The sequence below is a fragment of the Lineus longissimus genome, chromosome 6 (genome assembly GCF_910592395.1).
Source record: "Lineus longissimus chromosome 6, tnLinLong1.2, whole genome shotgun sequence".
NCBI classification, from domain to species: Eukaryota; Metazoa; Nemertea; class Pilidiophora; order Heteronemertea; family Lineidae; genus Lineus; species Lineus longissimus.
In genome coordinates, this window is record NC_088313.1 from 17,839,847 (window position 1) to 17,866,625 (window position 26,779).

Here is a 26,779-nt window from a genome sequence, read left to right on the forward strand (position 1 = left end):
GTTGCAGATCAACTGTCTCTGCTACCACCCATAGGGTCATACTAAACAGCTCCCACCAGGTTTAAAAGCATATTTAAAGCCATCAAAATAAAATCTAATGGTCATAAACGAAATAAGCAGGACATTTGTCACATTTTCTGATCGTTTCGTGACATTTGTGTGCTAGATTAGAGAGTTGTTGTCTAAAATGTACCAGCGTCCACCCAGTCGGCGGCCATGTTGGATTTGACTTGGAGGAAATGAAAGGGCTTCCCAATACCAACTACAGTAGCCTTGTGATTTTAGACAACATCTCCCTTAGCTTACACCCAAATGTCATGAAATTTTCAGGAAATGTATTTTATGGTGTACATATTTCGTTTATGGCTTCTGCATTTTATTTTGATGACTTACTACCTGACTTTAAACCTGGTGGACGCTGATGGGCGCTGGTTGACGCTGTTGAGGATGACCGCACCCATAACTAGCAAGTCCCGGCAAATGTGGAAAATATTGACGCTGTTTACTTCTTCGTACATTTTGTACACGTTGTAGTGAGTTTATTGAGGAGACTGCTGATCTTGCGTTTCGCTCTGGAATTATCTGGACTATTGCATGTATTATTTACTTATTGTGCAATATATTGGGTGATGTCAGTGAGTTGCAATTAATGTGCTTGTGTCTGTAGTTCTATTGGATAGCTTGGACGGGTAAGTTGTGAAGAATCTGCACCGGTTTTGCTCATTTTATGGAGAAGATTTGATGTGCACTGCTGTCAAATTTGCAATTTTTTTACCAATCCAATGTTCACACACTACACAACAGTAACAGTCACAGTGTGTTCCAAAAAAGTCCCCCATACATGTAAAGTGTATTTTGTAGGAATTGTAATTTAGGATAGATTGATAATATGTAAAGAGCAAGCTCTAGTGAACTCGCACAACTGTATGTCTTAGCAGACAATTTTTAAATACATGATGATGTCCCACACCCGCACTTCAGCCTTCAGGACAGTGGCGCCGGTGTGAATAAATCTACTTAGTACTTGTGGTCAATGGCTCATGACATCATGAAATAGTTGCGTCACGAGGAAGGAAACAATGGGATTCACGTCCGACGTCGTAACTGTTGGTGCGGTGCGTCATGAATGCAGGATCGACCAACGCGCGGCCCATATGGAATGCGACAAAACTGTACCGGAACCAGAATTATCATGGGTCTGCACAAATTTTTTCAGATTCAATGGATATGATGGATGTATGCATTTTGTTGTTTACACTTTACATACAGTGTATACGTAACCATTACACTCACTACGTTGTGTGAGTTACTACGTGTATAGAGGTTCTTCACTTGACGTTTTGACGGCCACCTGTCAATCCATTTCCTTTACGAATTACGTTGTGGCCACCTGTGACGGCCAAAATGGCTGTGCAAAACAATTTGCTACGTCATCATGTGACGTCAGTGAAGAACGTCTATAGTCACAAGTATCAACTGGGATACCCGCGTATCCATGTTGGTACTTTTGACCTGATGGCGCTCATGGCATTGTGGTCACTGGACTGGGCTTCATCCTACTTATTCCTAGATCATCGTTTTTGTTATAGATAGGTGGCAACCATGGTGATTCAAGCAGATAGAAAAACACGCTGTGCTGCCGATCTGACATTCAATACGAAATCGTCTCTGAAACTAACTGGTGGTGAGTATTGCAGACGCATAGCTTCCTATCAATATCATCAGTACGTCTCGACTCTAGACTCTGAAATCTCTGGATCTGTGAATAGTACTAGTACATGTTTTAGTTTCATCTGAGATAATTTTTTCGTCTTTAAGGCTTTCATTGATTTGGTCTTTGCTGTAATTTCAGGTCTGAGGAGTAGTGGTCTTGGTAGTAACTTGTGCAGCTCACTAAGCAAGACTTCATCGACTAAGAAAGATGGTGAATCAAATTTGTCTAACCTTGGCCTTGGGAAAACAGGAATGGGTCTCACCTCTGGTTCTTTGCTGTCAGGAAAGAGTCTCCTGGGGACAGCCACTGGGACATCCTTGAGGAATACTTCACTGCTTGGTTTCTCTGCATCAAAATCCAAGGAACCTGATGATCTGAAATCGTCTTCCCGTTTGACAAGCAGTCCAGGTTTGGGGTTAAGGTCGACAGGACTTGGCCTCAGGTCAGTAGGTTTGGGAGGATTGACGTCACTGACATCGTCTGGTCCACTTAAAGGACTGGGGACAACTACTGGCCTCTCAAGGGAACCGACTCTGTTGTCTGGGTTGCCGTTGAAGTCTAATCTAACAACATCAAGCCTTGCTTGTCCACTCAGAACAACACTTCTGAAAGAAAGTAGATCCCAGGGACAGGGTGGTGATGTCAGAGGATCTCTTCCTGAAAAGGGTCCTACGCCGAAGAAGGAGAAGAAGAGGAAGGATGATGGCAAGAAGAAAAAAGATGGCAGGATGACTGTATCAAAATTGGACAAACAGGAGACCAATAAGCAGCTCCAGTCGGACATCGAACTCCCCACGTATGACCTTTGCCTTTCTGCTGAGGTGAAGGATATTGAAAAGACCTTGTTCGTTCCACCAGAGCAAGATGCTGCCATCATGTTGAGTTCAAAGGTCAAGGATGAATTACTTGCTATGAAGGTATGATTCTTTATGCTACTTGTTATCATCTCTGTTCATGAACCTTATCAATTTAGTTGATGAAAATGAGCATTTTGAAATCCACATGTAGTCGTCGTTGTATGGATTAATTGGTCAACAATACTGCAATATTGGGACCAGAGGAGTGAAATGTTAGTTTAAAAAAACTGTGAGTGGCTGCAGATTGAAATTAAAACACCTTATGTTATCGGTATAATCCATTGTTTCAGTGTAACTTCATCAATGCTGTCAGTGCTTCCCTGATTGGTGCACCAGATTTCAAGAAACCAGCAACATGGGCCTCTCTCCGTAATATGGTTGAGACAGTTGCAAGATATGACCCAGAGTTCATTCTTAAGGTAGATTCCGTTTACTTCCTCTGCTTTCAAGTAAACTTATATGGTGGTTTAATTGATACTAGATAGAGTAAATTATCCTCTCTGGATAGAGGTGTCTGCAATGATTTGGAAGGACCACTGTTATTTCGAAGAACCACTGTTCCTTGAATTAAGGGCATAACCGTACCTTAGTGCTGCTACAAAGAATCTTTGCTTTTATTTCATTCTTTTATTTCACCTTTTAAGATAATTGCTGATACCAAGAATATATAAAGACTAGTCTTAATTAATTCTTGCTGATACCGTCACATTTTAGGTGGCTCTTTACACAAGAAAATGCCTTAATATAAGAACTACCGCAAACTTCCTTCTGGCCCTCGCATCATTCACCAAAGAGTGCAGGATCTACATCAAGAAATACTTCAGTGCTTCAATAAATCTGCCTTCCGATTGGATAGAAGTGGCAGAATATTACCAGGTTAGTAAAAACAAAAAAGCAGACTACAGTTACACCATCCTTGACAAACACGAAACCCTCTCTGTTTTTGATAAGGACACTGCATACCAAATTGGTTGTTCCATTGAGTTAGACGTCTGTAATCAGGACACCTCTCAATGAAGCATTTGTGAATCCCAAGGGTCTCCTTAATAGAGGCAGACATTCAAAAAGTTCTGAGTGCTGAGAAGACAAAGAAGAAGAATTCCCTGAAAATACGGTACAATGACCTAGGTTTGCAACTTGGAGAGCTGAATGACAACAGGTAAGCTCTGGATCCTTATGCATTATTTATCCTGTCACATGATAAATCAATTTACTCTCTATTTATTTGAAGCTCTTTGATGACTCTTCCATCAAGTTTGGCTCGCTCCCAGCTGCTCTTCGACGTGCCATGGTTGCCAAGTTTCCAGATTTTGACAAATATCAGCTTGGTATGTTGATACATATGTACATAGAAAAGTGTTACTGTTAGTTTTAGACACTACAGCATTGAGGAGTCTGGAGTGTAAATACTTGAAAGTCAGCACTGAGATAAAGTTCCCAAAGTGAGATAGGAGCTGCACTTAATGAAATTCATGTCATCAAAAATCATGAAAATTAATTGAATTTTCTTAATGTTATGATCTTCATCTGTTGTACACAAAATCGGCTAATTGTTGAGATAAAAGTGTCTAAACTCCTCCGATTTCAGCAAAATACAACAAAGAGAAATCGAAGAAAAAGAAACAGCGACTTGCGAAGGCACAGAACGTTTTGAAGCAAGCTGAAGGTCTCTACCCCAGGGGTGGTGCGACTATGCGTGGTGTTCGTGGTGGCCGTGGGCGTGGAGGAACCCGGGGTGGCCGTGGAGGAACCCGTGGAGGAACCCGTGGAGGAAGTCGTGGCGGGCGTGGCCGGGGACGTGGAGGTGCAGGGGACAATGTGGTAGATGTCGAGTCTGGATCTGATTCTGATGGAGATGAGGATGAAATGAAGATTAAGGTAACTTTTTGTCCATTTAAAGCCTTAGGAGCACATTGCTTTAACAAAATATTCTTTGCAGTGCCACATTTCACCACATCTTACCACTTTGTAAAGATAAGATAAAATTTCAAAAGAAATATTTACCTGAAATCTTGTACTTTGAATCTTCAATTATCGGAACACTAAATGTCCATTTTAAATTCTTCAGACTCTTAAAGAGAAGGAGAGAGAAAAGAAAACATTCACCCTCAAGCAGTTGATTAGGAAACTTCACATTACTGAACCAGTTGATAACGTCATGGCATTGATCGGCAAAAAGTAAGTACTGGTTCCTCATTCGTTATCCAGTAGTGACGCTATTGTGTTAGAATGATACAAATTGGAAAGTAAGTCTTGGATTTGGGTACAGTTGAGTTGATGTGGGATAGTTTAGCTTGTGATCTCTAAAAGTTTGACTGAGATTCGATGGCATGGTACTTCTCTGCTTGCTGAAATGATGGTGGTACCAGACCACAAGAAATTAGACAAGAGATTGCACATACCATAAGAATGAAAACCATCACAGATCTTTATGTCTTCAAAGTGTATACATGTAGGCCTTCAGATGATTTGTTCCATTTTAAATGAACTGTCTTTTCCCAGGTATCCATCAACATTGGAAGAGTTCTACAAATGTCGTCTGCCAGGCACTTGGGAGGAAGAGAAGGCAGGGAAGCGCATGAAACTCCCGACACCTGAGACATGGGAGACGCAGGTCTCACTCAAGGGCAATAAGGCTGCTACGTGGGAAGATCTCCTTGGTGAGTAAATATGAGAGGGGTTGGGTAGTGTCATGGTGTCACGTTGACTCGTAATCAGGGGCAGTGATATCGATCTAGATCCACTCTCCTCACAAATGCATGATACTCGCACCTGCAAGTTTGATGAAGTTTGATTCACTAACCAGGCCCACCATTGAGGTGGAGAGTTTTCAGTGAAGACTCGGGCACCCATTGTCATTGATTTGAGAACTTCTTGGTCACTAGAAAAAGGAATCTGACAGGTCACGTCTACAGTCCTATTTGCCACCAAAGTGAAATACACAAGAATTTCAGTTAGATTGTATGAATCTTACTTGCTGCGCATGTTGGTTTATGTTGCCAATAACAGCTAACTCATGCCCCACACTAGAGCCTTGTCACAATGTACCGGATTGAAAGAGTTGATAAACACTGTTTTTCTCCTCAGATAAGAAGAAGCTGCCCTTCATGGCTATGTTGAGGAACCTAAGGAACATGATTGATGCTGGCATATCGAAGAAACATCACGGCTGGGTGCTAAAAAAACTCGGCGATGAGGTTAGTCAAGTACAGTAGAGCCTATGTTCAAAGATGGAACTGTTGAATATATGTTCCCTCAAGGTTATGTCATGTTTTTGTTAGATGCAGATGATGGTCATGCTGTAAAATGGCTTTGATATGTTAGCTCGTTTTTAGCTGCTGTCCACCTGGCCGGGGAGGGGGTTCGTCGGCACCAGGTACAAAGAACCTTGGTTTCTCATTCGAAGGACAATATCTGATGTCAGTGTGTCTTTTATTTCATTATCAATCTATCTGTCTTTTTTAGAACGCTGTGTCCAACAGTAAGCAGTTCCCATTCCGCTTCTTCTCGGCCTATGAAGTTCTCCGTGGACTTGAGGAAAACTATGAGAAAAACCGTAAGCACTCCTTTGCTTTGTTACAGCAGTAATATGAAAATTGTTAAGTTATAAGTTGACTTGTTAGAACGAAGAGATGGGCACTGGATGTTTTCCAGTTGGTATCTCTTTACAATGTTTGAACAAAACTTGAGGTCTATAGGCCTTGCTGGGCAATCAACAGGGTTTTTCAAATGTCTGCTACCCCTTTACTTTCAGAAGCAGAGATCATTGAAATGGCAGAAAGAGAGGCTCAAGGTCTGCCGGCCACTGACAAAAAACGCCGTCCCAAGAGAACGAAGGGTAAAGCCCCAACGTGGCAGGAGAGAAAAGAACAGAAGCAGTTGAAGCAAAAGAAACGGTGAGGAATAATAATGCGATAGACTATAACATTTAGCATTTGTTGCATGCTCAAAAGACATATAATGTGCTTATGCTGTCAGTTAGAATCTTAAGCTTGCAATATAATTTCTCCAAGTATCATGTGTGTGATTTCTAGAGGACTTAGAGTAACAGTGATGTCATTATCTTTCAGAGAGGTGCCATATGACTTGGCCTTACTCACTAGGTATAAGAAAGCGCTGGATTCGGCTGTCAAGATTGCGACAGTCCACAACGTGACCCCAATCAAGGGCACTACAGTCATCTTCTGCCATCTTGGACTGAACATGCCTTGTACGTCTGCTAGGGGTCTTGGAGCACCAAGAACTGTAAGTTTCTCACTCAGCCTATTTTTCTCTGGCCAGATGGGGGAGAGGAAGGACCCTTTTGGTTGATCCTGATCTCCAGAATATTTGAACTCGACAATGTTGGTTGATGTGTTACCGACTAGCTGAGGAAATTTCAACTTTTGAATGAACATTGTCTACCTATTAAGGTTTACATTTTGTGTTACATTTAGGTGAGTGAGATAGCCGTTCTGATGGGACTGATGTGCAAGTATGCATGTGAGGAGTGTACCATGATTGTCTACGGTAATAAGGAGTCGTACAACTATCGGACGGTGGAACTCGAGAAGGGTACCATTCTTGACAACATGCAGAGTGTTCTGAAGCTGACTGCCGTAAGTTGTATTTGCATCATTAGCAAGATTCAGCATATCATTGAATTGTTCCCAGGCTTTGTGCTTCAAAAGGTCCCCTTACTTCAATTTTGAGTATCTTAAAATTTATGTTCTTACAAGAAACTTCTTATGTATCCCAGCCAACTAACCTAAACTAGGTTTTTTTTCTAGCGTATATTTTTATGTAAGAAGGTCAAAATGAGGATATGAATGGCGTAATCAATAATGATCTAATGGTTTTATCATAAGATGATGATAAGGCAATTTGTGGGACTTGCATGGACAGGTAGAAGTAAGAAAAAGCCTGAAAAATGGAGAGGTTAACCATAACAAATTCACAGACTTTGAGTGAATGTTTTCTTTTCTAGCTGGTCTCTGACAGTTCAAATGATGTTGCCAACGTTCCTGTTGAGTTCCTTGAGGATATGGTCGTTGACAAGAAACAGATCGATAACATGCTAATCCTGTCGGCCAACACTGGTGATGATGGAGTACCACAATTTCTGAAAAGATACCGCAACATGGTCAATGCTAATCTGCTATTTGTAGATGTGATGTTGATACCACCTAAGTTCTGTAGTGGGTGAGTTTGTATACAGTAGAACCTCCCTTAGTGGACACCTCTCTATTAGGGACAACCTCTCTATCAAGGACACTAGTTTTGGTCCCAAATTGGTCATTTCCAGTCAATTTGAACTCTCTAATCAGGACACCTCTCTATTATGGACAGCACTAGTCAGTCCAAAGGGTGTCCTTAATAGAGAGGTTCTACTGTACTTCCATCAGTCACTCATCGGGTTAAATGAAAGTCCACCCATTCATTTCTGTGATGTGTTAACCAAAGTCTGTGTGTGAACTCTTGTCTTGGTTGGTGTCAGAAGCATTGTTTCCACAGTCTAACACATCAGTAGTATAAAGAATAGGAATGATGTTTGCAAGTTTGAAATGTAATACTGAGGTCATATAAAACCCACCACTTTATTGCATTTTCAGAGTTCTGCCTTCCCAGGGTCATCCCAATGACATCAGCATTGCAGGATACAGCGATCAAATACTGAGGTTTATAGCAGAGAGAGGTCATGGAGGTCAGCTGCTTTATGTGGAGAAGATTGACACAGCATTCAACCTGAAGCCGATGCCAAACATTGGGAACCAGACTGTACAGACGATACTTCCCGCTGTCGATCCCCAGAAGCTAATCCCGATCAAATCGTTCCAACCAAGGTGGGTCAATGAAAAATCCGCAAGATTTTTGGCAGACGTCATGCATGATGTCCAGCAGACGTCAGGCTCAAATGATTAGTTGTTGCCAAAGGGATGTTCTAGAGTTGCAAAGTAGAGTCAGAGTGGACCACCTGTTTTCCTAATTTGTAGTTATTTTCCTTCAAATTACCAACATTGTTGACTCATAAACAAGCAAATAACTCTCTCTTTCCACCCTAGGTGGCGCACTCTTCGTGTCTTCATCTCATCGACTTTCAAGGACATGCATGGTGAGCGTGACCTGCTGACACGGTTTGTCTTCCCAGAGCTGCGAGCCAAGGCCATGCGCCGATTCATCAACATCTACGAGGTGGACTTGCGATGGGGGATCACAGAGGAAGAAACCAAGAGTAACAAGTAAGTCTTTTTTCTACATCAAAATCTTCCTTCTGTTTTTTTATTTCTTGACATGGTAAACAGCATTTTCATGTATCACACTATCAAGACCGGTTGTGTGTGGAAATTCCCATTTTTGGGTTGTATCACCCAGTTATGGAACTCAGGTGTCACGTAAAGATTTTAAGCTCATCCAAACTCCTTGGTCTAAATCCTCTTGCTATCAGTACTGCAGTGCCTGTAACAAAGATAGCGACTTGACCCCAAAAGCGTACCTGGATCCTTGTATGCCAGATTGATATAATTTGTATTTTTCAGAGCCATGGAACTGTGTCTGTCAGAGATCAAGAAGTGTCATTTCTTCCTTGGACTTCTGGGGCACCGATACGGATGGATGCCAGAGAAATACAACATCCCTGATGATGACGATTTTGGCTGGATTCGAGAATATCCAATTGGCGCATCCCTCACGGAGTTGGAAATGGAAATGGCTGCTCTGTGCCCATGCCCGTGGATGAGTGCCTCAACCGCGTTTTTCTACCTCAGGGACCATGAAAAACTGTAAGCTACTCTCAATGTCAATAAAAGCAAATCATAACCAGATCAACTTGTTGAACATTGACATCATTCATCACCTCACATTCTTGACTCCGACTTTTTCATCACAAATTCATTTGTCAGGTAGAATAATGCAGCAATCCAGTCTGTGTCTTTTGTTTGCGATGGTGAATGGCATCCATGTGGAAAATAGACCTCTGACGTACAGATCCCCACTTACACCTTGACTATACCATGCTCCCCTTGGTGTATAAATTTTGAATGAAAATGTTATCTCCTCAAGAACAGAATTCTGATGTAATGTATCTTCCAGGGACATTCCGAAGGCGTTAACCCGTGATTTCCAAGAGACAAATGAAGTGACCGCAGGAAAGGTTAAGGCCTTGAGACAGCGAATCAGGAACAGTGGCTTTGAAGTCTACGATGGGTGAGAATTTGCAACAAATATAAATTCCTAAAACTTTTTTTTAAAAAGGTGTACCCTTGAGGTTCTACTTCTAGTTGCCAGAAGTCTGTCGATTCCTATTGTTTCATGTGTCCTTCATTTCTTTATTGGCACAACGCATTCTCAGTTACATGTAGGTCTTGTGTGGTCCTTAATACTTTGGGAGGACTGGTCTCCTTAGCCCTGGTTGGCAAAGTTTTATCCCTAATTGTTGTTTTTCCTTTTTGAATCATATTAGAATATTGTTTTCCAGTTACCCTTGTCACTGGGGTGGAGTTGCTGAGGGGAAACCAGTCGTTGCAGGCCTTGAAGATTTTGGTGCCAGGGTCCTCAACAATTTGTGGAATGCCGTCATGTACTACTACCCTGATGATGGCAACACCATCGATGAGACGGAGCACGAGAATCAGCTGCAGTTGTCATTTATGGATTCCCATTGCTCCGTGTTTGTCGGTAGGAAGGCCCTGATCAAGAAATGTGCCGAGGAGATTGATAATATCTCTTCTGGTGTTTACGCCCTTCATGGAAAACCTGGATGTGGGAAGTCTGCCTTCTTGGTGAGTTGTAGATCTAGGCGATTGACTTTCCTTCCACCTTACTGCCAAAAGGCGTAAAGGTATCCCATTAGCAGTGATAATTTGGTGTGATGGTGTCCCAAGGTGATGTTTGTAGTATCAAATCTGTCTTCATTGGTGAAGTTGGAGCTCTGACTCCTTTTCATGAAGACGTGACGGGGTGTTGGTCAGATATGTGAAAAAAGGTAAAATTATAAACGTTATTTGTTATCTTTTCCAGGCCTGGTTGCTCGGCCCATACCTTCCAGATGATGTCAAACACGTGGCCGAGAATTCCCTGAATTTGATCCACTTTGTTGGTGCCTCTCCAACATCTGCTCATGTGGTCCCGATGCTGAAAAGATTCTGCGAGCAAATCAAGAGGCGATGTGGTCTCGATGTGGAGATACCCAATGACTACAAGTAAGGGGATGAAACTGCATGAAGCAAATTGGTGATGATTTATCTAGTTGGCAGAACCATGGCCCTTTAACTTTCCTCATCATAGTTGGTTGATAAAGGTCTCCCTGGTATTAGATTATGTTTATATTTGAGATGGCAATGCAACTACCATCAGCTTGTCTGTCTCAGAATCTGAGGAGTTACTGGAAAACTATCAAGACTGATCAACTAACTAATCAAACACTGAATTAAATTTCTAACTAGAGATATCATTAATCTGTCCATTTCAGGAACCTTGTGATAAAGTTCGATGAACTCCTAACCGAGGGTGTTCGATGCTTGAACAGTCCGATCCTGATAGCTCTCGATGGGGTTGATCTCCTTGAAGATGTTCACCAGGCAAGGAACATGGAATGGATCCCAAATCCCCTGCCCAAGGTTAGTGTCTATACAATAGTGTAACTGCGAAAAAGTTTGGCAATCAAATATATGCCTCGAAGAAAATGCAGTATACATTGCTGTGTATATATCTGTGTTCATCAAATTACTACCTGGGGTTTGTTGAAAACCAAGGCAGCCAAGATGGGGGTCGGGATGAAATTGATTAATTGCCTCATCCTTTGAATCCCTCGCGTCACCCAAGATTTGTTTTGCCTGAGAATTTATGCCAGGGCAAGTAAAGATGCCATACAGGAGGAAATTGTGTCCATCTCAAACATATAAATATACATAAATATGAATTTTTCAGAATGTTCTTGTGGTTGTGACGTGCCTGACAGATGGGGACTGTCACAAGGCCCTGCTGAGGCGTGAAGGGACTGGGAAGATGGAAATCCCTTCGCTGGAGCTGTTAGACAAGCAACACGTTGTCAGGTCACATCTGTCGAAACATAGAAAAACACTGGATGAGTCACCTTTCAACAACCAGATGAAGTTGCTTGTTTCCAAGAAGGAAGCGAATGTGCCTCTTTATCTTACCCTGGCCTGTGAAGAGCTCAGAGTCTTTGGAGTCTTTGAAAAGGTAAATATTAAAGATTTGATCTCAGATTTTTGTTCTCTCTTGAGAGATATCAAATGCCTGATTCCACTCGAGCCTTTTTCTGCCGTAGTTGCCGCCGCAAAAAGTTGTATCACACAAATGTTCTTTATGTATCTCATTCTTATTGTTTACTTTCAGATCAGCGATAAGTTAAAGTCAATGCCACATACTGTGTCGCAGCTGCTACAGGTTGTATTGGAGAGGCTGGAGTCTGACCTTGGTGTTGACCTTGTGACCATGGCAATGTCGTTGCTGACATGTGCAAGGAATGGTAAGTTAATACTACGAGAAAACTTTTCTTTTTGTGAAGGCAAAATTTACAGAAGTTGACAGTTGTGTATTGCTGATAAATCTTTAGTTCATGACCGAATCTGCATCTAAATGTCTACAATTTTAGGTCTTATGGAGCATGAGCTGCATTCACTCCTCAGCTACAGTAAACTCCTCGACAAAAAGAAGAAATGGGATGTACGTGATATCCTCCTCATGGACATGAGGCCAGAGCAAGAGCTACCTTTGGCCACGTTTGCACAACTGTTGAGAGCACTTCAGGGTTTTCTGCGGACTACCAATACTGACAAGTAAGTCATACGTGTAGCTTATTCCACGCTGATTTATGATAAAAGAAGTATCTGTCCTTTTGACATGACAAGGAAAATGCTGGAGAACCATGAGAGAAACCTAGACGTGTCAAGTTCTGCTGATGCGCTGCTGGAAACAACGAGTGTTTGAATCATGCCTGGCCATGTGGGTGGTAGGCAGAGATAAAAACACTGTGTCAGGGGTCTGCAGAACAACTGTACCAATACTGCTGATGAAAATTTAGTCGAGGGGACAGCCTGTATTTCTTCCAAATGTTTATTCTGAAGTATGATTTTTGGTACAAGATGTTTGACGTTGTTTGAAATTATTACATTGATTTTTTTTTTGGACATATTTCAGCGCCATTCACTTGATGATATCCCATGCGGACATCAACCGAGCTGTCCGGCAGAGGTACATGAAAAGCTTCACTGCGGAACAGGAGGCGAACCTTCACAGGTTAATGGCCGGTGAGTTTTTAACATCAAATCCAATGGCAATTAGTCCCTATGCTAGGGTCACACTTTTGTGTTTTGTGGTCACTTTAATGATATCAGATGTTTCATGTCCCAGGCTCTGCAGTGTAATCTAATACCCGTGATTGGAGAGGGACTGCAGAATTTTAAAACTTCATAAGCTGTGTATAATTGTCTTTTTTTTTCAACTTGCAGCATATTTCCCAACCCTGGCTGACCCAGACAGTTGCGTCATATAATTGTCTCCATTTTCCTATTTGCAGCATATTTCCTAATCTTGGCCGACCCAGACAATTGCTATTCCTTCGACAGCCAGCATGGGCGCGCCTTTCAAGAATTCCCCTATCACTTGACTGCCTGTGGCGACTTCGACACATTGACGGCATATCTCTGCAACCTACAATTCATCCAAGCCAAGTGTCAGCTTGGTTTAGCCCACCAACTCTTAGAGGATTTCCAGGTCCATGGAGTGTTTAATAAGAATATCGAAAAGGAGCGCCAGAAATTCCTGTCCAATCCTGAGGTTGAGGAGTATCGATCGTTTGTAGGCAGAAACCTGCACATTCTACAAAGGTGAGATAAATGATATGTTGTCAGCATCTGGTACATGATTTCTGTTCCAATGCAAACTACAGATGGGTTGTATTCATCAGTTATCATCTGTGAGTAGCTCCCCAGGGTCATTGGTGATGATGATGATAGTCATGATGATGAATGATGATGATAATGGCGACAGCAGGTGCAGGTGATGATGATGACGATGACAGACCTGCTCATTTGCTGCAACCTCATCATAAGGTCAATGCAATTTTGTCGTAATTTCATTTTCAATCCTAATTCTTCTCCTTGTGACCTCATTTACTGAATGAGCTTCTCTTCATACTTGTGTATTGTCTTATCATTTATCACAGATTCCCAGCCTTGACAATACAGCAGGCCACAAACGAGCCCATAGATTCTGTTATAGCCAGTGATGCGGATGAGGAAACATGTTTTGGATTCGAAGGGGCCTTGATGAGATATGTCAACCGACCCTCGGTGGTAGACCCGTGTTACCTGACAATCTCAAACCTTCAGCACATCGCCACAAGTTTGTCAATCTCGCATGATGGGCACAGTATGGCGTGTGGCTCAGTAGACGGTGTGGTGAGGCTCTACGACATGCAGACAGGGCGGGAACTGAAGACCTACACCGGTCATTCTGATGCCATAACTGGTGTCTGCTTCACTGGCAGTGGACAGCTGTGCAGCACATCTGCAGACAAGAATGTTAGTCTCTGGGATGTGGGAGGTGGATTCAGGTGGGTTGAATAGCAAGTCTCTTTGTTGAAGCTTTGTGCATTTCATGATTGTGTTGTTTGACGAAGGTCTTTGTTATTTGTTTTGTTACTTTCAAAATGTAGCAGATGCGACCTGAGGACTGTTAGTGCAAAAAACACATTATGTGTTTTGGTTAGTGTGTAGTGTGCTACTTGTGTGTATTTGTGTATACGTGGTAATTGCAGCATTGTAAACATAGCCACTTTATTCCCCAGGACAAGGATCCTCAAAGGCCATAAGCGCCATGTGAGCGCCTGTGCCTCGGATCCCAAGGGAAAGATTGTGGCGTCTGCCAGCTGGGATTGCTCTGTGCGTCTGTGGAAGGTAGATGATGGATCATTGATATCAGGCCATATAAAGGATGAGTAAGTATGCTGGAAAGCACATGGTTTAAAGGTCTGAGAAGGATTGATGAGGACGGCTCTTTCTGAGAAATTGTTTGAAAAATTCACTTTGAGATGTTCCCTGACATTATTCAGTTGACTACAGGCTTCTACAGTGTCATTTTTGATAATAACGTTTCATCTTGAATGCTAAGTTGAGCTTCTTTTGCAAGTCAGCTTTCACCTTCGATATAATAGAGCACTGAATGAATGAGGGAAAAAAACTAAGGCCACATCTTGCAGGCTTTACAAATCGATTTATTTTATCAATAATGGTATATATTTGACAATTCTATTAAACTTTCAGCTGCCCATTCAATTGCGTTGCCTTCCATCCTGAGTTAGAGACAGTTGTGACTGGAGGCTGGGATGCTACTCTGAAGATCTGGGATGTCTACTTCAAGGGAGGAAATCCAAAGAAGGGGGTGAGTGATCATTTAAAGTTCTGAAATAATCTTTTCTTCATGTTCTTTCCAGAAAAAGACTTGGGCCATTAAATCTTAGGCCATATACATAGCACCCGTTAAGAGGAATTTGATAGATATGTCATGGCTTTCTCTCGAAGTCCCAATGTATTATGTCAGGTTGCTTACTGACATTTTCTCCCTTCAGATTCTCCGTGGACACAACACGTCTGTCCGTGACGTACGCTTCTCACCTTCTGGTCGTCATCTTGCCTCTGCTGCTCTCGATGGTGAAGTGCGGCTCTGGTCTGCATCGAATGGGTCTCCAATTGCGACGATCACTGGACACAGTCTGCCCATTAATCGCATCTGCTTCTCTCCGACTGGACAGGAGTTGGTCACTGTCAGTGATGACAGTACCGTGAAGGTCTGGTCTGGAAATCTTGGCAAACCTGTCTGTACACTCGGAGAGGAGGAATTCGGGCCAGTGACGTGTGTAAGCCTGGATTGTTGGGGAGAGAAAGTCGCTGCTGGGTACCATAGTGGCCACATCAGGATGTTTGACATTCTCTCAGGTAAGGTCACATTATATTGTGATTACCCATGATGATGTGTTCGTCTGCACCAAGTCTAACTCGATCACCAGCTGAAACCCCTCAACATCTTCAGTGCCGAACCACGTAGGTCTCCGTGGCCCAAATCCCCCCTCTTTGAGCTGGTTATCGGAGTCTCATGGACTTCATGAAAGAACTACGCCATCGCCATCTTCAGGGCAAGGTAGGAACTGAAAATACCGCGAAGATGCCGTTTGGTATTTTCAGTTCCTACATTGCCCTGAAGATGGCGATGGCGTAGTTCTTTCATGAAGTCATTAGTTTCTGAACTACGCCATTGCCATCTTCAGGGCAAGGTTAGAACTGAAAAGACCAAACGGTATTTTCACGGTATGTTCAGTTCCTACCTTGCCCTGAAGATGGCGATGGCGTAGTTCTTTCAAGAAGTCCATGAGACTCTGATAACCAGTTCAAAGAGGGGGGATTTTAAAATATAATGAAGGAGTGTAGCTTATATAACTCTATTGATTAATAAAGACCTTGTCTTGGAGAATTTACTGCAAAAGACCTTATGCAGCCATTTCTTATACTTTTTTTCTTCTTGGGGTCTGAAAAGGAGGTGTTGGGGGGGGGGGGGAAATGCCGGCGCTGAAGGTGTTGATGTTATGCATCAAACTTGATAGAATTATTTTGTTACTGAACTTCCTTCTGTGTCAGATTTGTTATTTGATTTGTTTGGCTTTCAGGTGCAGTGGATCAGGAGTGGAACACAGTTCACACTGCAAGTGTCAGATGCATCAAGTTGATCAGGGAAGGTACTTGGCAGACAATCACTACCGGATCGGATGACTGCCTTGTCTCCATGATTGTAAGTAGAAATCATGGCCTTTAACCCTAAAAGTTGCTGGAGCATGTAGGACCTAGCAGGGTCTCAGTGTTGTGGCATGGAGGGTGTTTGAGTGGAAAATGGATGGTATTCATTTTTACACTAAACATAAAATTATGTGCAACTATCATTATCAATGCATTGTTTCATCCAATGAAGTCTCTCCTTGAAATGCCCTGACTGTACTGGAACACATCGATACTGGGAGGCCAAATATGCACAAATTCAAATCCAAGTATTGTGCCAGTTGGTATCATTGATATTACAATGTTTTTACAACTATCTTTCCAGGATCTAGAGGAGAATGACAAGAGCATTGCGAGCCATAAGCATAATACCAAGGGGGTTTGGTCCCTGGACATCCAGCTCTCTTACCTGGCTACTGGCTCTGAGGACTGCAGCGTCACTTTGTATCACTACGATGCAGCAATGTTCACTTTGTAAGAATCATTTCGAGATTTTAAAAAATTGTGACTTCCTCATGTTACTTGAGTATTTTAGTTGATTTTAACAGTCTTCTTGTTTTCCGCTTTGTATCCTTTCTCTAAAAAACAGGATTGTTCTAAATGTGTGAGAAACAGCTTGGACAAGTGTGGTTGCCATGTCTTGACTCTTGCAAAACCACAGTAACAACCATTTCGCCAAGTCCCAATGTCAACTTAACAAATCTCTGTTGCTATAATATGCTGTTTGTTTTACTATTTCACCAGTACAGTTCATACCATTAAGCTAATAAAGCTTTGTTATTTATTGCAGAGGTAAATACTTAAGTCAAGTCACTCTACACACTGCTCCAGTAACAGGATGTTCTTTCAACGAGAACGCAACTCAGTTAGCAACATGCAGTAGAGACATGGTAAGTGATGAGTTTGATTCCTTAGTCAAGTCACTTTAAACATTTCTCCAGTCACATGAGTACCTTACAATGAGAATGCATCTCAGTTAGCAACATGCAGTAGAATACCTTCTGTGCATATACAGAAGGAAGTTCTCCAAATATATGGTCCAAAACACTCATGTGAGATTACTTCTTTTCAGTCTGTGATTATCTGGAACATTGATGGGAGGAAGCTGCAGCAGGATAAAGTGCTGAACGCCTGCCATGCGGATTGGATCAACAGTTGCTGCTGGTCGAATACGGGGAACTATCTGGTAGGTCAAGGACTGTATGCATGATGCATTCTCTATCATTGAGACCACTGAAAAATCAACCGATTATCCCAGTCACAGGTTGATATATAATGGATTTTCATTGTCAAGGATTTGATTTTGAATATACCACTTTTGTATAATGCCAATTTCAAGCCAATGTATGTTCACATGTACCTGGTTGGCTGCTTAGCTGCTACCTTATCATTATTGTTATGATGTACACCATGATTTTCACCTAGTGTGGTAGTCAGATAGATTTCTTAGGAGCTCTTTCTCTCTCTACTACAAATTTGCTGTTTCAGATAACCAGCTCAAATGATTTCAACCTTAAGATGTGGGACACGTGGACTGGGAAGGAGAAGACTTTGTTCACTGGTCACCAGGCATCGGTGAATGCAGTCAGTTACAGTGTAAGTTGCAACCTCACCTCGCCTAATCGTCAGAATGAAAATAGAAAACTTGCAAAAAGCTTTCAACCTATGCTGAGAACTGTGGGAACCGTGGGAAAAACTGCAAGTTTAATATTTGCGTTCGTCACCCAAATTGTAAAAATCATAAAAATAAGTTGGTCACGAACATTACCTGGCCTCACCGCTCTCAACTCAATACTTCAAAAGCCTGCATAAATTCAGTGTATTGTCTTCTTATCAGTACGGCTGCATTGTATCAGCGTGTGGAGATGGCGCTGTGAGGGTTTGGTCGCACAAGGGCACAGAGATCACCACCCTACATGGTCACTCCCAGAGGGTCAACTCCTGCGATGTGTGTGTCAAGGTCAAAGTAGAGCAGAAAGAGGACACTGGTAGGGAATATTCTTTTGACGAAAGTATTGTTGAAGGGGGAGTATGGGCAGGAGCTCGGGGTCAATTTGGCAGTCTTCAAGTGATCAGCGCCAGGTTGTGCTTCAACGAATTGTGGTAGAATATTTGTTTACCTTTCTGATGCAGCCAAGTTGCACCTTATTTACAATAACTCTGGACACAACTTTGGCATTCCATAAATAGTTGGCAGTACGGTACTTTTAATACCAATTCAAAAATTGACCCAGGAATTTTTTTGATCCCATGTCATAAATGTTGCAAGTTGCTTAACTTTGGCCTTATTCATACTGGTTTAGCACTAAGTCTGTGTCAGTTTGAAAGATATTGGTAATTTTTATGTGTTAATGAATTTGAATGAATTTGCAGTGGAGAAAAGTGGTATGGACTGGGCTTCTATCGTCAACGAGGATGAGTGGTCCAATGATCATGAGAAAGCCAAGCTTCAGAAAAAGCAGTTTAAGATCAAGGAGGTCCTAGCTGTCACATGCTCTGATGATGGAACTGTCCGAGTCTGGAAACCAACCGAGGTGGGTTTTGTTGTTCCAATTGCGAATAAGAGAATAAGAATCACTCTTTCATGATACTTCCCTGACTGTCCAGACACAAAAAGTGCACTTTGAGCATTTGTTGCATGCTAATTAAAGAATAATGAAATTGCGTCTGCTTTCCAGGCCAATGAGCTCGCCTGCTTGACAGGTCACTCTGACCGTGTCGTTAGCGTCGATGTTGCCCCTGATGGTAAAATCTGTACCAGTTCACTGGACAAGTCTGTCAAGGTGTGGTCGCCAAAGTTAACGCAGCAAAGTTCTCATGCAGCCCACGAGATGGAGATAACGTGTATGAAATATTGCTCACAGACAGGAACTATTGTGACAGGGAGCAGGTGAGGTTACTTGTCAGTTGTGTCAAAATCTTTCAAAAGTTGCTGTATGATGGTATGATAGCTCCTGTGAAGCACACAGGAGCAGTCCGGTCAGATTTGTTCCCGAAGCCAATGATGCAATCTTGTCTGTGTTGGCTTCAGACTGGCTGTCCACGATCATGTTCAGAAGAATGATGATCAGTTGTCCAATCCGCATGAATTTTCTTTTCATTCTTTGGGCCAGTTATAAACAAAGACCATCACATGGGTGCGTCTGCTTCCTTTAAAATCCCAATTTTATTATCTAATAGATGGTCAGCCAATCAGTTCTACCTCAGGCAAAAAATCATTGTATTGTTTTTATGCAGGGATGGTGTAATCAAGGTTTGGTGTGGTTGGGACCATTCGACACACTTTCCAAAGTGTATCTTCTCGAAGAAGGTAAGTAAGGCATTTTACTGTGTCGGCTCATTTAAATGAGATCGGGACCTTTGCTGTTAACCATTACTACTATTATTTGAAGGATCTTGACTGATACTTTCTGTGCCGATATTGGTTTGAATATGAGATGAGTTAGCCATTCTCTGTGATTTTCTTGAAATGTCGCTCAAGTTGAAACCAGTTGAAAATGTCTTTTGCAGGCTAGTGAGAAAGCTATTACTGGGGTTTGCTTCTATGAATATGAAGGAAGCTTTGCAACCTGCTCCTATGATGGAGATATCAACATGTGGAAGCACAAAGAGAGACCAGATGGACTGATAGAAATCAAGTAAGTTAACACTTGAATCACAGCATAGCTCTAATTCTTGGTCAAATTGAGGTTCGTGTTGGCCTTGTATCTGGTTTAGCGGGACAAGCTGTAACTATGCATTATGCATTTCGTTCTCACATTGTCATTAGACTGAAAGTAGCCTTACCCTTTAGACTTGTTCTTAGTTTTAGGATTGAGTTTCAAAAATATCTCTCGTTTTTTGCCCAGCAGTTTCAACTTAAAAGTTAAATTAAAGAGGTTGAATAGCGCCTCCAGAAGCAAGCAACAGCGCCACCCGTAGCAGAAATAAGCACTGCTTAGTGACGTCATGGTTTCCATATACGGCATCTCATTTGCCTATTTTTACAACCTTATTTACTACGAGTTATAAATATGCCAGTAGCACGTGTATCATGCCGGGCGGCGCTGTCAGGTGTTTCCACTATGGGTTACATAATCGGCTACAAAGAGGCCAGTGTTCTAGTAAATGAAGTTAGCAATGATAGCCAAAGAATGTTAGTGTATGTTACGCAGTCAATAGCGATAGTAGTGAGTTGGAGAGAGGAGAAAATGGAAAATGGAGAGAATAGTAGTATGGATTTCGAGTCGCCGGTGGATTCTGGGCCGGTGGAGAGCGAGGCCCCTGATCCGAACAGTACAGAAGAAATGGAGCAGCATATTATCCAAGACTTGTTTGACAACCATGACGACTCAAGATATTTGCCAGAATTGCCGGCAATGAACATAAATAAAGAGGAGATGGGGACATTCCAGCCAAGTGACCTAGCTGTCACTGCTCATGGCGAATGTCGGAGCCTCTAGAGACGCTGGTCTCGTCAGTACGCCAACGGCATTGAGGTGTTCCCCAAGGGTGGTGCAGACGCCAAGACGTGAGACTAACACCGGCGCGGTGACAGCTGTAGCAGATGGAGCCACGCCACTAACATTTTTCAAGCATCCGAATGGTACCTTACAGATCCGCAAGGGGCGCGTTACCGAAAATGTTGCAAAAATCAATAACGTGATCGTAAATATTGTCATATTTTTCAAGATGAGAGTATGTAAATGATACGCAAACGGTAAACCAATGAAAGGCCAGTATCTATTGAACCTTACAAGTAATTTGGGGGCCTTGAAACTCCTTATATTTATCAATGAAACCTTATTCCCGCCTAAGGTTTTGACCGGGCCGTCCAAAACTCCCCATTTTTTGGCGGGCCCTTTCCTTTAACTATTCTAACCTTGTCTTGAAGTTTTAACTCTTCTGACCATGTCTCCAAGTCTCCAAGTGCATCGGTCAAACGATAACATCATCACCAAGCTTATGATAAAATCTGATAGAATTTCGGAGCTTGTGTTATTGAGCTGAAAGGATAAACAGGCTGCTGTGCCTTTTTTCAGGTTCCTGGACACTATTAAGGCTGGGCGCCCTCTGTCATCCATCTGCTGGAACCATTTTGCCAGCAATAGCAAGAAGAAAGTTAATGCTTTCTTGGTCAGTGACTGTAACGGAAAGATCTACACTTTCAACACCAAGAGCTGGAAACACTCGGTTATCGCAGTCAAGTAAGTTTAACTAAGATTTAGCAGTTTTCAGTTTGTGTTTTAGCTCATCTGGCCTGATAACTTACAATATGTGCTGCACTGAATCCTTGTTTCATTGTAAAGAAACACACCTATGGTAAAAAAACAGCTATGGTCTGAAAATGCCTGAAAATGCCGTTGGGACTCAAAAAATTTAATTGATTGGCTCTTCGTACACAAAAAAAAACACAGCATTGCTGAGTTGAATTCTATTTTAAACCCTCTTGCCAAGTATACATGTATGTTATCTTTTTCCAGCCATGATGTAATGGTCTTTACAATGGGATTTTCCTCCACGCATGTGGAGGTACTGCTGAGTGCTGGCACAGGCTCTTACATACCTCGGTGCAGGTTTGACAAGGACAAGTTTTTGGAGGTACGTAGGTTTTTATTGCTAGGTGGTGGGTGTGTTGCATTTGTGAAGAGACAGGCCCATGATGTACTACCTTTTGATATAGTGCTTGCCTTCTACTTGGTTTAAAACAATTGAATACATCGAATACATCTTGGAGTGACTTATTCAGGCATCTCTTGAATCACAATCTATGACGTTGCTCATTACTTTGTTTCACGAGGACGGAATGGTCAAGTTTATCAATCCAATTTCACTCACTGAAATGTTAATAGTGTGACCTTGTCAGCCAAAGTTTGTTGGGCTGGGTTGCTGTAGCTTATGATGTATACCTTTTCCCCATCATTCCAGTTGGACCCCCTGACTCGTTGCGTCGATGAAAACGAAGAGCAAGAGAACTGGATCAGGACGATGGAGTTCGAGTTTGGCTTGATCTACCTTGGAGACTCATTTGGTCACCTGATCATCTATGATGATAAGTTGAAGGAGGCACCAGAGCTAATCATGAGAAGAAAGGTGAGATAAGTTCATTTTGTAATCAAGATCTATCGAAAAGTGTAGTTTTGTGTTATTCAAAATGGTTAGAAAATAAGATATCATACAATAGTCGATCCAGGAGTAGGCCGAACTTCAAACAAAGAATGAATTTCAATCCCATTGAGTTTTGAGTATCAATCATACACTAGACCAGGAGTCACTCACGACTTGTTCATTCCCTTAGGACATTGGTCCACATATCAGATGTTCAGGACATATTCTTCTAAGAAATTCATTCTGAAATTTGAAAGAAGTACCTTGTCTAAACACACATAAAATTGTTTGAGGCGTAGTCTTGTTGTTTACACACGCCACTGTTCTCTAGTTGAAATTATAATTGTTTTAAATATCTTTTTTCCAGATTCATGGTGGCGCCATCACAGGCATTGTTCTGACTGAGCGCAATATTTTCACGGCGTCCTCCGACAAGACGATCAAGGTCTGGGATCGAGAAGGAAAGCAGGTATGTCACTTATTTGGAGCACCTACTCCGTCATGACTTGTTGCTCGCCACCTTCCGGTATAACAACTCCTTCCTCAGCTTTGGCTCCCCACTTACATGTAGAGGGGTTTTTCCTCATAGAATGTTCCTCCTTCAAGATGGGATGATCATATTTGCATGCCACTACAGTGTAGGCACTAGTTCGGTTTATTGGCCGAGTGACGCTGTCTTCTGGAAGGGGAGAAGCCCTGTCATAGACACCAGGTACAAGGCACTTTCTTTTTCTGGTGACCACCTTATGATTGCTCCTCGTAACCCCAGATTGATTTCTGCGGAGACTGGGGTGAAATGATGTGGTCTTGCAAAAGCACTTTGAGCATCAAAACTTGAAAAGCGCTGTATAGAACTCAATATTATTAACATTATCACTATCAAGAATTAATTAAGACTATTCTTGCTATCATTCATGGTTGCTGTCTTTTTCAGCTTGGTCAGTTCTTCTCAACCTTCCCAGTGACCAGTTTGATTCAGAGTGTACTTCGTTCCAACAGTGAGGAGGATTCTATCAGTTTGCTATGTGGAGATCAACTTGGAAACTTGCTCAGTCTGGAGTGGAGCCACCCTGATCTGAAACAAGATTAACGTGTTGCAGTTGGTGTAAATCTAGAGGTTCTGGTGAACCACATCTTTGTAGAGAGTTTGCTGTATATCAAGGTATTCTAGGTACGATAATTTACAAAAACACAAAATTATTCACTGCACGAACATTTATTCTGGGTCTGGCATGATTGGCAGTCTAGGAAACCCCTGAGATCTGTTCAGCTGGGGTGATTTTTGGTCATGGATCTTGACTGATACAATTATTAAAGAAAGGCATAAAATATCCAGTATTATTAGAGAAATGTGGGATAAAGATTGATATATCTTGATATTCTGTGGCATTTTTCACCGATATGAGAGTATTTATCATAAATTATGGGAAATTGCATTAAAAATGTACTCTTTTTAAGCTAGAAAGCCAAAAAAATGGTTTAAAAACAACTTTCCTTAATAATTTGCCATTAGTCAGAGTGCTGCCATCTTTGGCCATTTCGTGGAACTAATAATGTAAACACAGCAGAGTGTGTTTTATACAGCCTGTACCAAAAAAGTTTTTACATTTTGTTGAATTGTGACTTTGTTAGATAATATTTCGAAATTTTGTTTTTTGTTTAGTGATAAGATGACCCAAGAGGACATTTTGAAACCTTAAAAAAAGAAATCTATTTTTTGGCCAAAAATGGAAAAAAACCGTGGGCTATTATAGACTCCGGTTTTGAAATGCAATAATCGAACTTTTTCTCGGAATGCTTTCATATTTCATTTGTGTTTTAGTAATGATATAACAAATTAAAATCACCAAACTTTGGTTGAATCCGATGATTTTTACCCGAGTTATGGTCGTTTTAGGCGTGGGCGACGCCCAAAATCAACTTGTTCCGAGCGCAACCAAATTTGGTTTGCAAGACGGCCTCATCATAGGGATCATCTCCTGAAAGTTTCGTGTCAAAAGACTCGCCGGTTCAGGAGATATTACAATTCACACTGGTCCCCAGGGCCTATATTTGTGTACATTGTAGTGCATTGAAAAAAATCACATTTCCTGGATCGAGGTTAAATTTTGAAAAAAGGGCCTGAATGATAGATTTCTTAAATATTTGTGCAAAGATGGACCCAAAAATAGATTTGGCGGTTTTGAAGGATTACTTTTTGCCACATATGCCGGCACAACACCCTTAATATAACCCTCCACCCCCACCACCACCAGTGGCACCACAACAACTGTCTTATCACTATCAGCAGGACCTCCTCGCCATCACCTAAGTGCTCCCTTTAAAGGCCTTTAGCCTTCCCCCATATTAAACTTTGGGAAATTGCATTTAAAAGGTACAATTTTTAAGCTAGAAAGCCAAAAACATGGTTTAAAAACAACTTTCCTTAATAATTTGCCATTAGTCAGAGTGTTGCCATCTTTGGCCATTTCGTGGAACTAATAATGTAAACACAGCAGAGTGTGTTTTATACAGCCTGTACCAAAAAAGTTTTTACGTTTTGTTGAATTGTGACTTTGTTAAATAATATTTCGAAATTTTGTTTTTTGTTTAGTGATAAGATGACCCAAGAGGACATTTTGAAACCTTAAAAAAAGAAATCTATTTTTTGGCCAAAAATGGAAAAAAACCGTGGGCTATAGACTCCGGTTTTGAAATGCAATAATCGAACTTTTTCTCGGAATGCTTTCATATTTCATATGTGTTTTAGTAATGATATAACAAATTAAAATCACCAAACTTTGGTTGAATCCGATGATTTTTACCCGAGTTATGGTCGTTTTAGGCGTGGGCGACGCCCAAAATCAACTTGTTCCGAGCGCAACCAAATTTGGTTTGCAAGACGGCCTCATCATAGGGATCATCTCCTGAAAGTTTCGTGTCAAAAGACTCGCCGGTTCAGGAGATATTACAATTCACACTGGTCCCCAGGGCCTATATTTGTGTACATTGTAGTGCATTGAAAAAAATCACATTTCCTGGATCGAGGTTAAATTTTGAAAAAAAGGGCCTGAATGATAGATTTCTTAAATATTTGTGCAAAGATGGACCCAAAAATAGATTTGGCGGTTTTGAAGGATTACTTTTTGCCACATATGCCGGCACAACACCCTTAATATAACCCTCCACCCCCACCACCACCAGTGGCACCACAACAACTGTCTTATCACTATCAGCAGGACCTCCTCGCCATCACCTAAGTGCTCCCTTTAAAGGCCTTTAGCCTTCCCCCATATTAAACTTTGGGAAATTGCATTTAAAAGGTACAATTTTTAAGCTAGAAAGCCAAAAACATGGTTTAAAAACAACTTTCCTTAATAATTTGCCATTAGTCAGAGTGCTGCCATCTTTGGCCATTTCGTGGAACTAATAATGTAAACACAGCAGAGTGTGTTTTATACAGCCTGTACCAAAAAAGTTTTTACATTTTGTTGAATTGTGACTTTGTTAAATAATATTTCGAAATTTTGTTTTTTGTTTAGTGATAAGATGACCCAAGAGGACATTTTGAAACCTTAAAAAAAGAAATCTATTTTTTGGCCAAAAATGGAAAAAAACCGTGGGCTATAGACTCCGGTTTTGAAATGCAATAATCGAACTTTTTCTCGGAATGCTTTCATATTTCATATGTGTTTTAGTAATGATATAACAAATTAAAATCACCAAACTTTGGTTGAATCCGATTATTTTTACCCGAGTTATGGTCGTTTTAGGCGTGGGCGACGCCCAAAATCAACTTGTTCCGAGCGCAACCAAATTTGGTTTGCAAGACGGCCTCATCATAGGGATCATCTCCTGAAAGTTTCGTGTCAAAAGACTCGCCGGTTCAGGAGATATTACAATTCACACTGGTCCCCAGGGCCTATATTTGTGTACATTGTAGTGCATTGAAAAAAATCACATTTCCTGGATCGAGGTTAAATTTTGAAAAAGGGCCTAAATGATAGATTTCTTAAATATTTGTGCAAAGATAGACCCAAAAATAGATTTGGCGGTTTTGAAGGATTACTTTTTGCCACATATGCTGTCACAACACCCTTATTATTGCAAACACTATTAATAAACACTGTCTTATATTGTGAACACCCCTTTTATTTCCTTTTTTGTTAATTGCATGACAACACTGATAGCTTGAGACAATCACAAAGAAGGTTGTGAGAATGGTCCTTGATCAGAATGGCCCTCCTTTCTTCCCCTTGGGCTGCATCCACCGTTGCATTATCAGGTACTTCAAGTAGTACCTCTGGTGGTACTTGGATTGTACCGGACGTACTTTATGCACCAAGGACAGCATCAGGAGCCATCTGTCTTGGAGG

At 41.6% G+C, this 26,779-nt stretch overlaps 1 protein-coding gene across 2 annotated transcripts; it reads left to right on the forward strand.

Moving 5' to 3' along the window:
- The first annotated feature begins 570 nt into the window (after positions 1–570).
- Positions 571–26,546, forward strand: LOC135488923 (telomerase protein component 1-like). Of its 2 annotated transcripts, none has more exons than XM_064773881.1 (46): positions 571–689; positions 1,594–1,684; positions 1,853–2,631; positions 2,862–2,990; positions 3,286–3,447; positions 3,803–3,899; positions 4,160–4,449; positions 4,640–4,749; positions 5,074–5,231; positions 5,659–5,768; positions 6,037–6,127; positions 6,326–6,467; positions 6,642–6,816; positions 7,008–7,169; positions 7,538–7,752; positions 8,163–8,393; positions 8,613–8,789; positions 9,087–9,329; positions 9,640–9,753; positions 10,025–10,328; positions 10,567–10,748; positions 11,018–11,165; positions 11,476–11,748; positions 11,905–12,037; positions 12,164–12,347; positions 12,709–12,818; positions 13,088–13,397; positions 13,736–14,125; positions 14,360–14,509; positions 14,835–14,952; positions 15,140–15,506; positions 16,232–16,353; positions 16,663–16,811; positions 17,128–17,227; positions 17,410–17,523; positions 17,826–17,933; positions 18,175–18,325; positions 18,711–18,871; positions 19,016–19,227; positions 19,575–19,647; positions 19,848–19,975; positions 21,359–21,523; positions 21,800–21,917; positions 22,245–22,409; positions 22,792–22,893; positions 23,359–26,546. In XM_064773881.1, exons 2-46 carry the CDS (start codon positions 1,603–1,605, stop codon positions 23,512–23,514), a joined length of 8,160 nt encoding a protein of 2,719 aa, XP_064629951.1. In that variant the 5' UTR covers positions 571–689; positions 1,594–1,602; the 3' UTR covers positions 23,515–26,546. The 2 variants fall into 2 exon arrangements, with proteins under 2 accessions (XP_064629951.1, XP_064629950.1); XM_064773880.1 differs by having other exon boundaries at positions 583–689; positions 1,590–1,684.
- Positions 26,547–26,779: the final 233 nt, after the last annotated feature.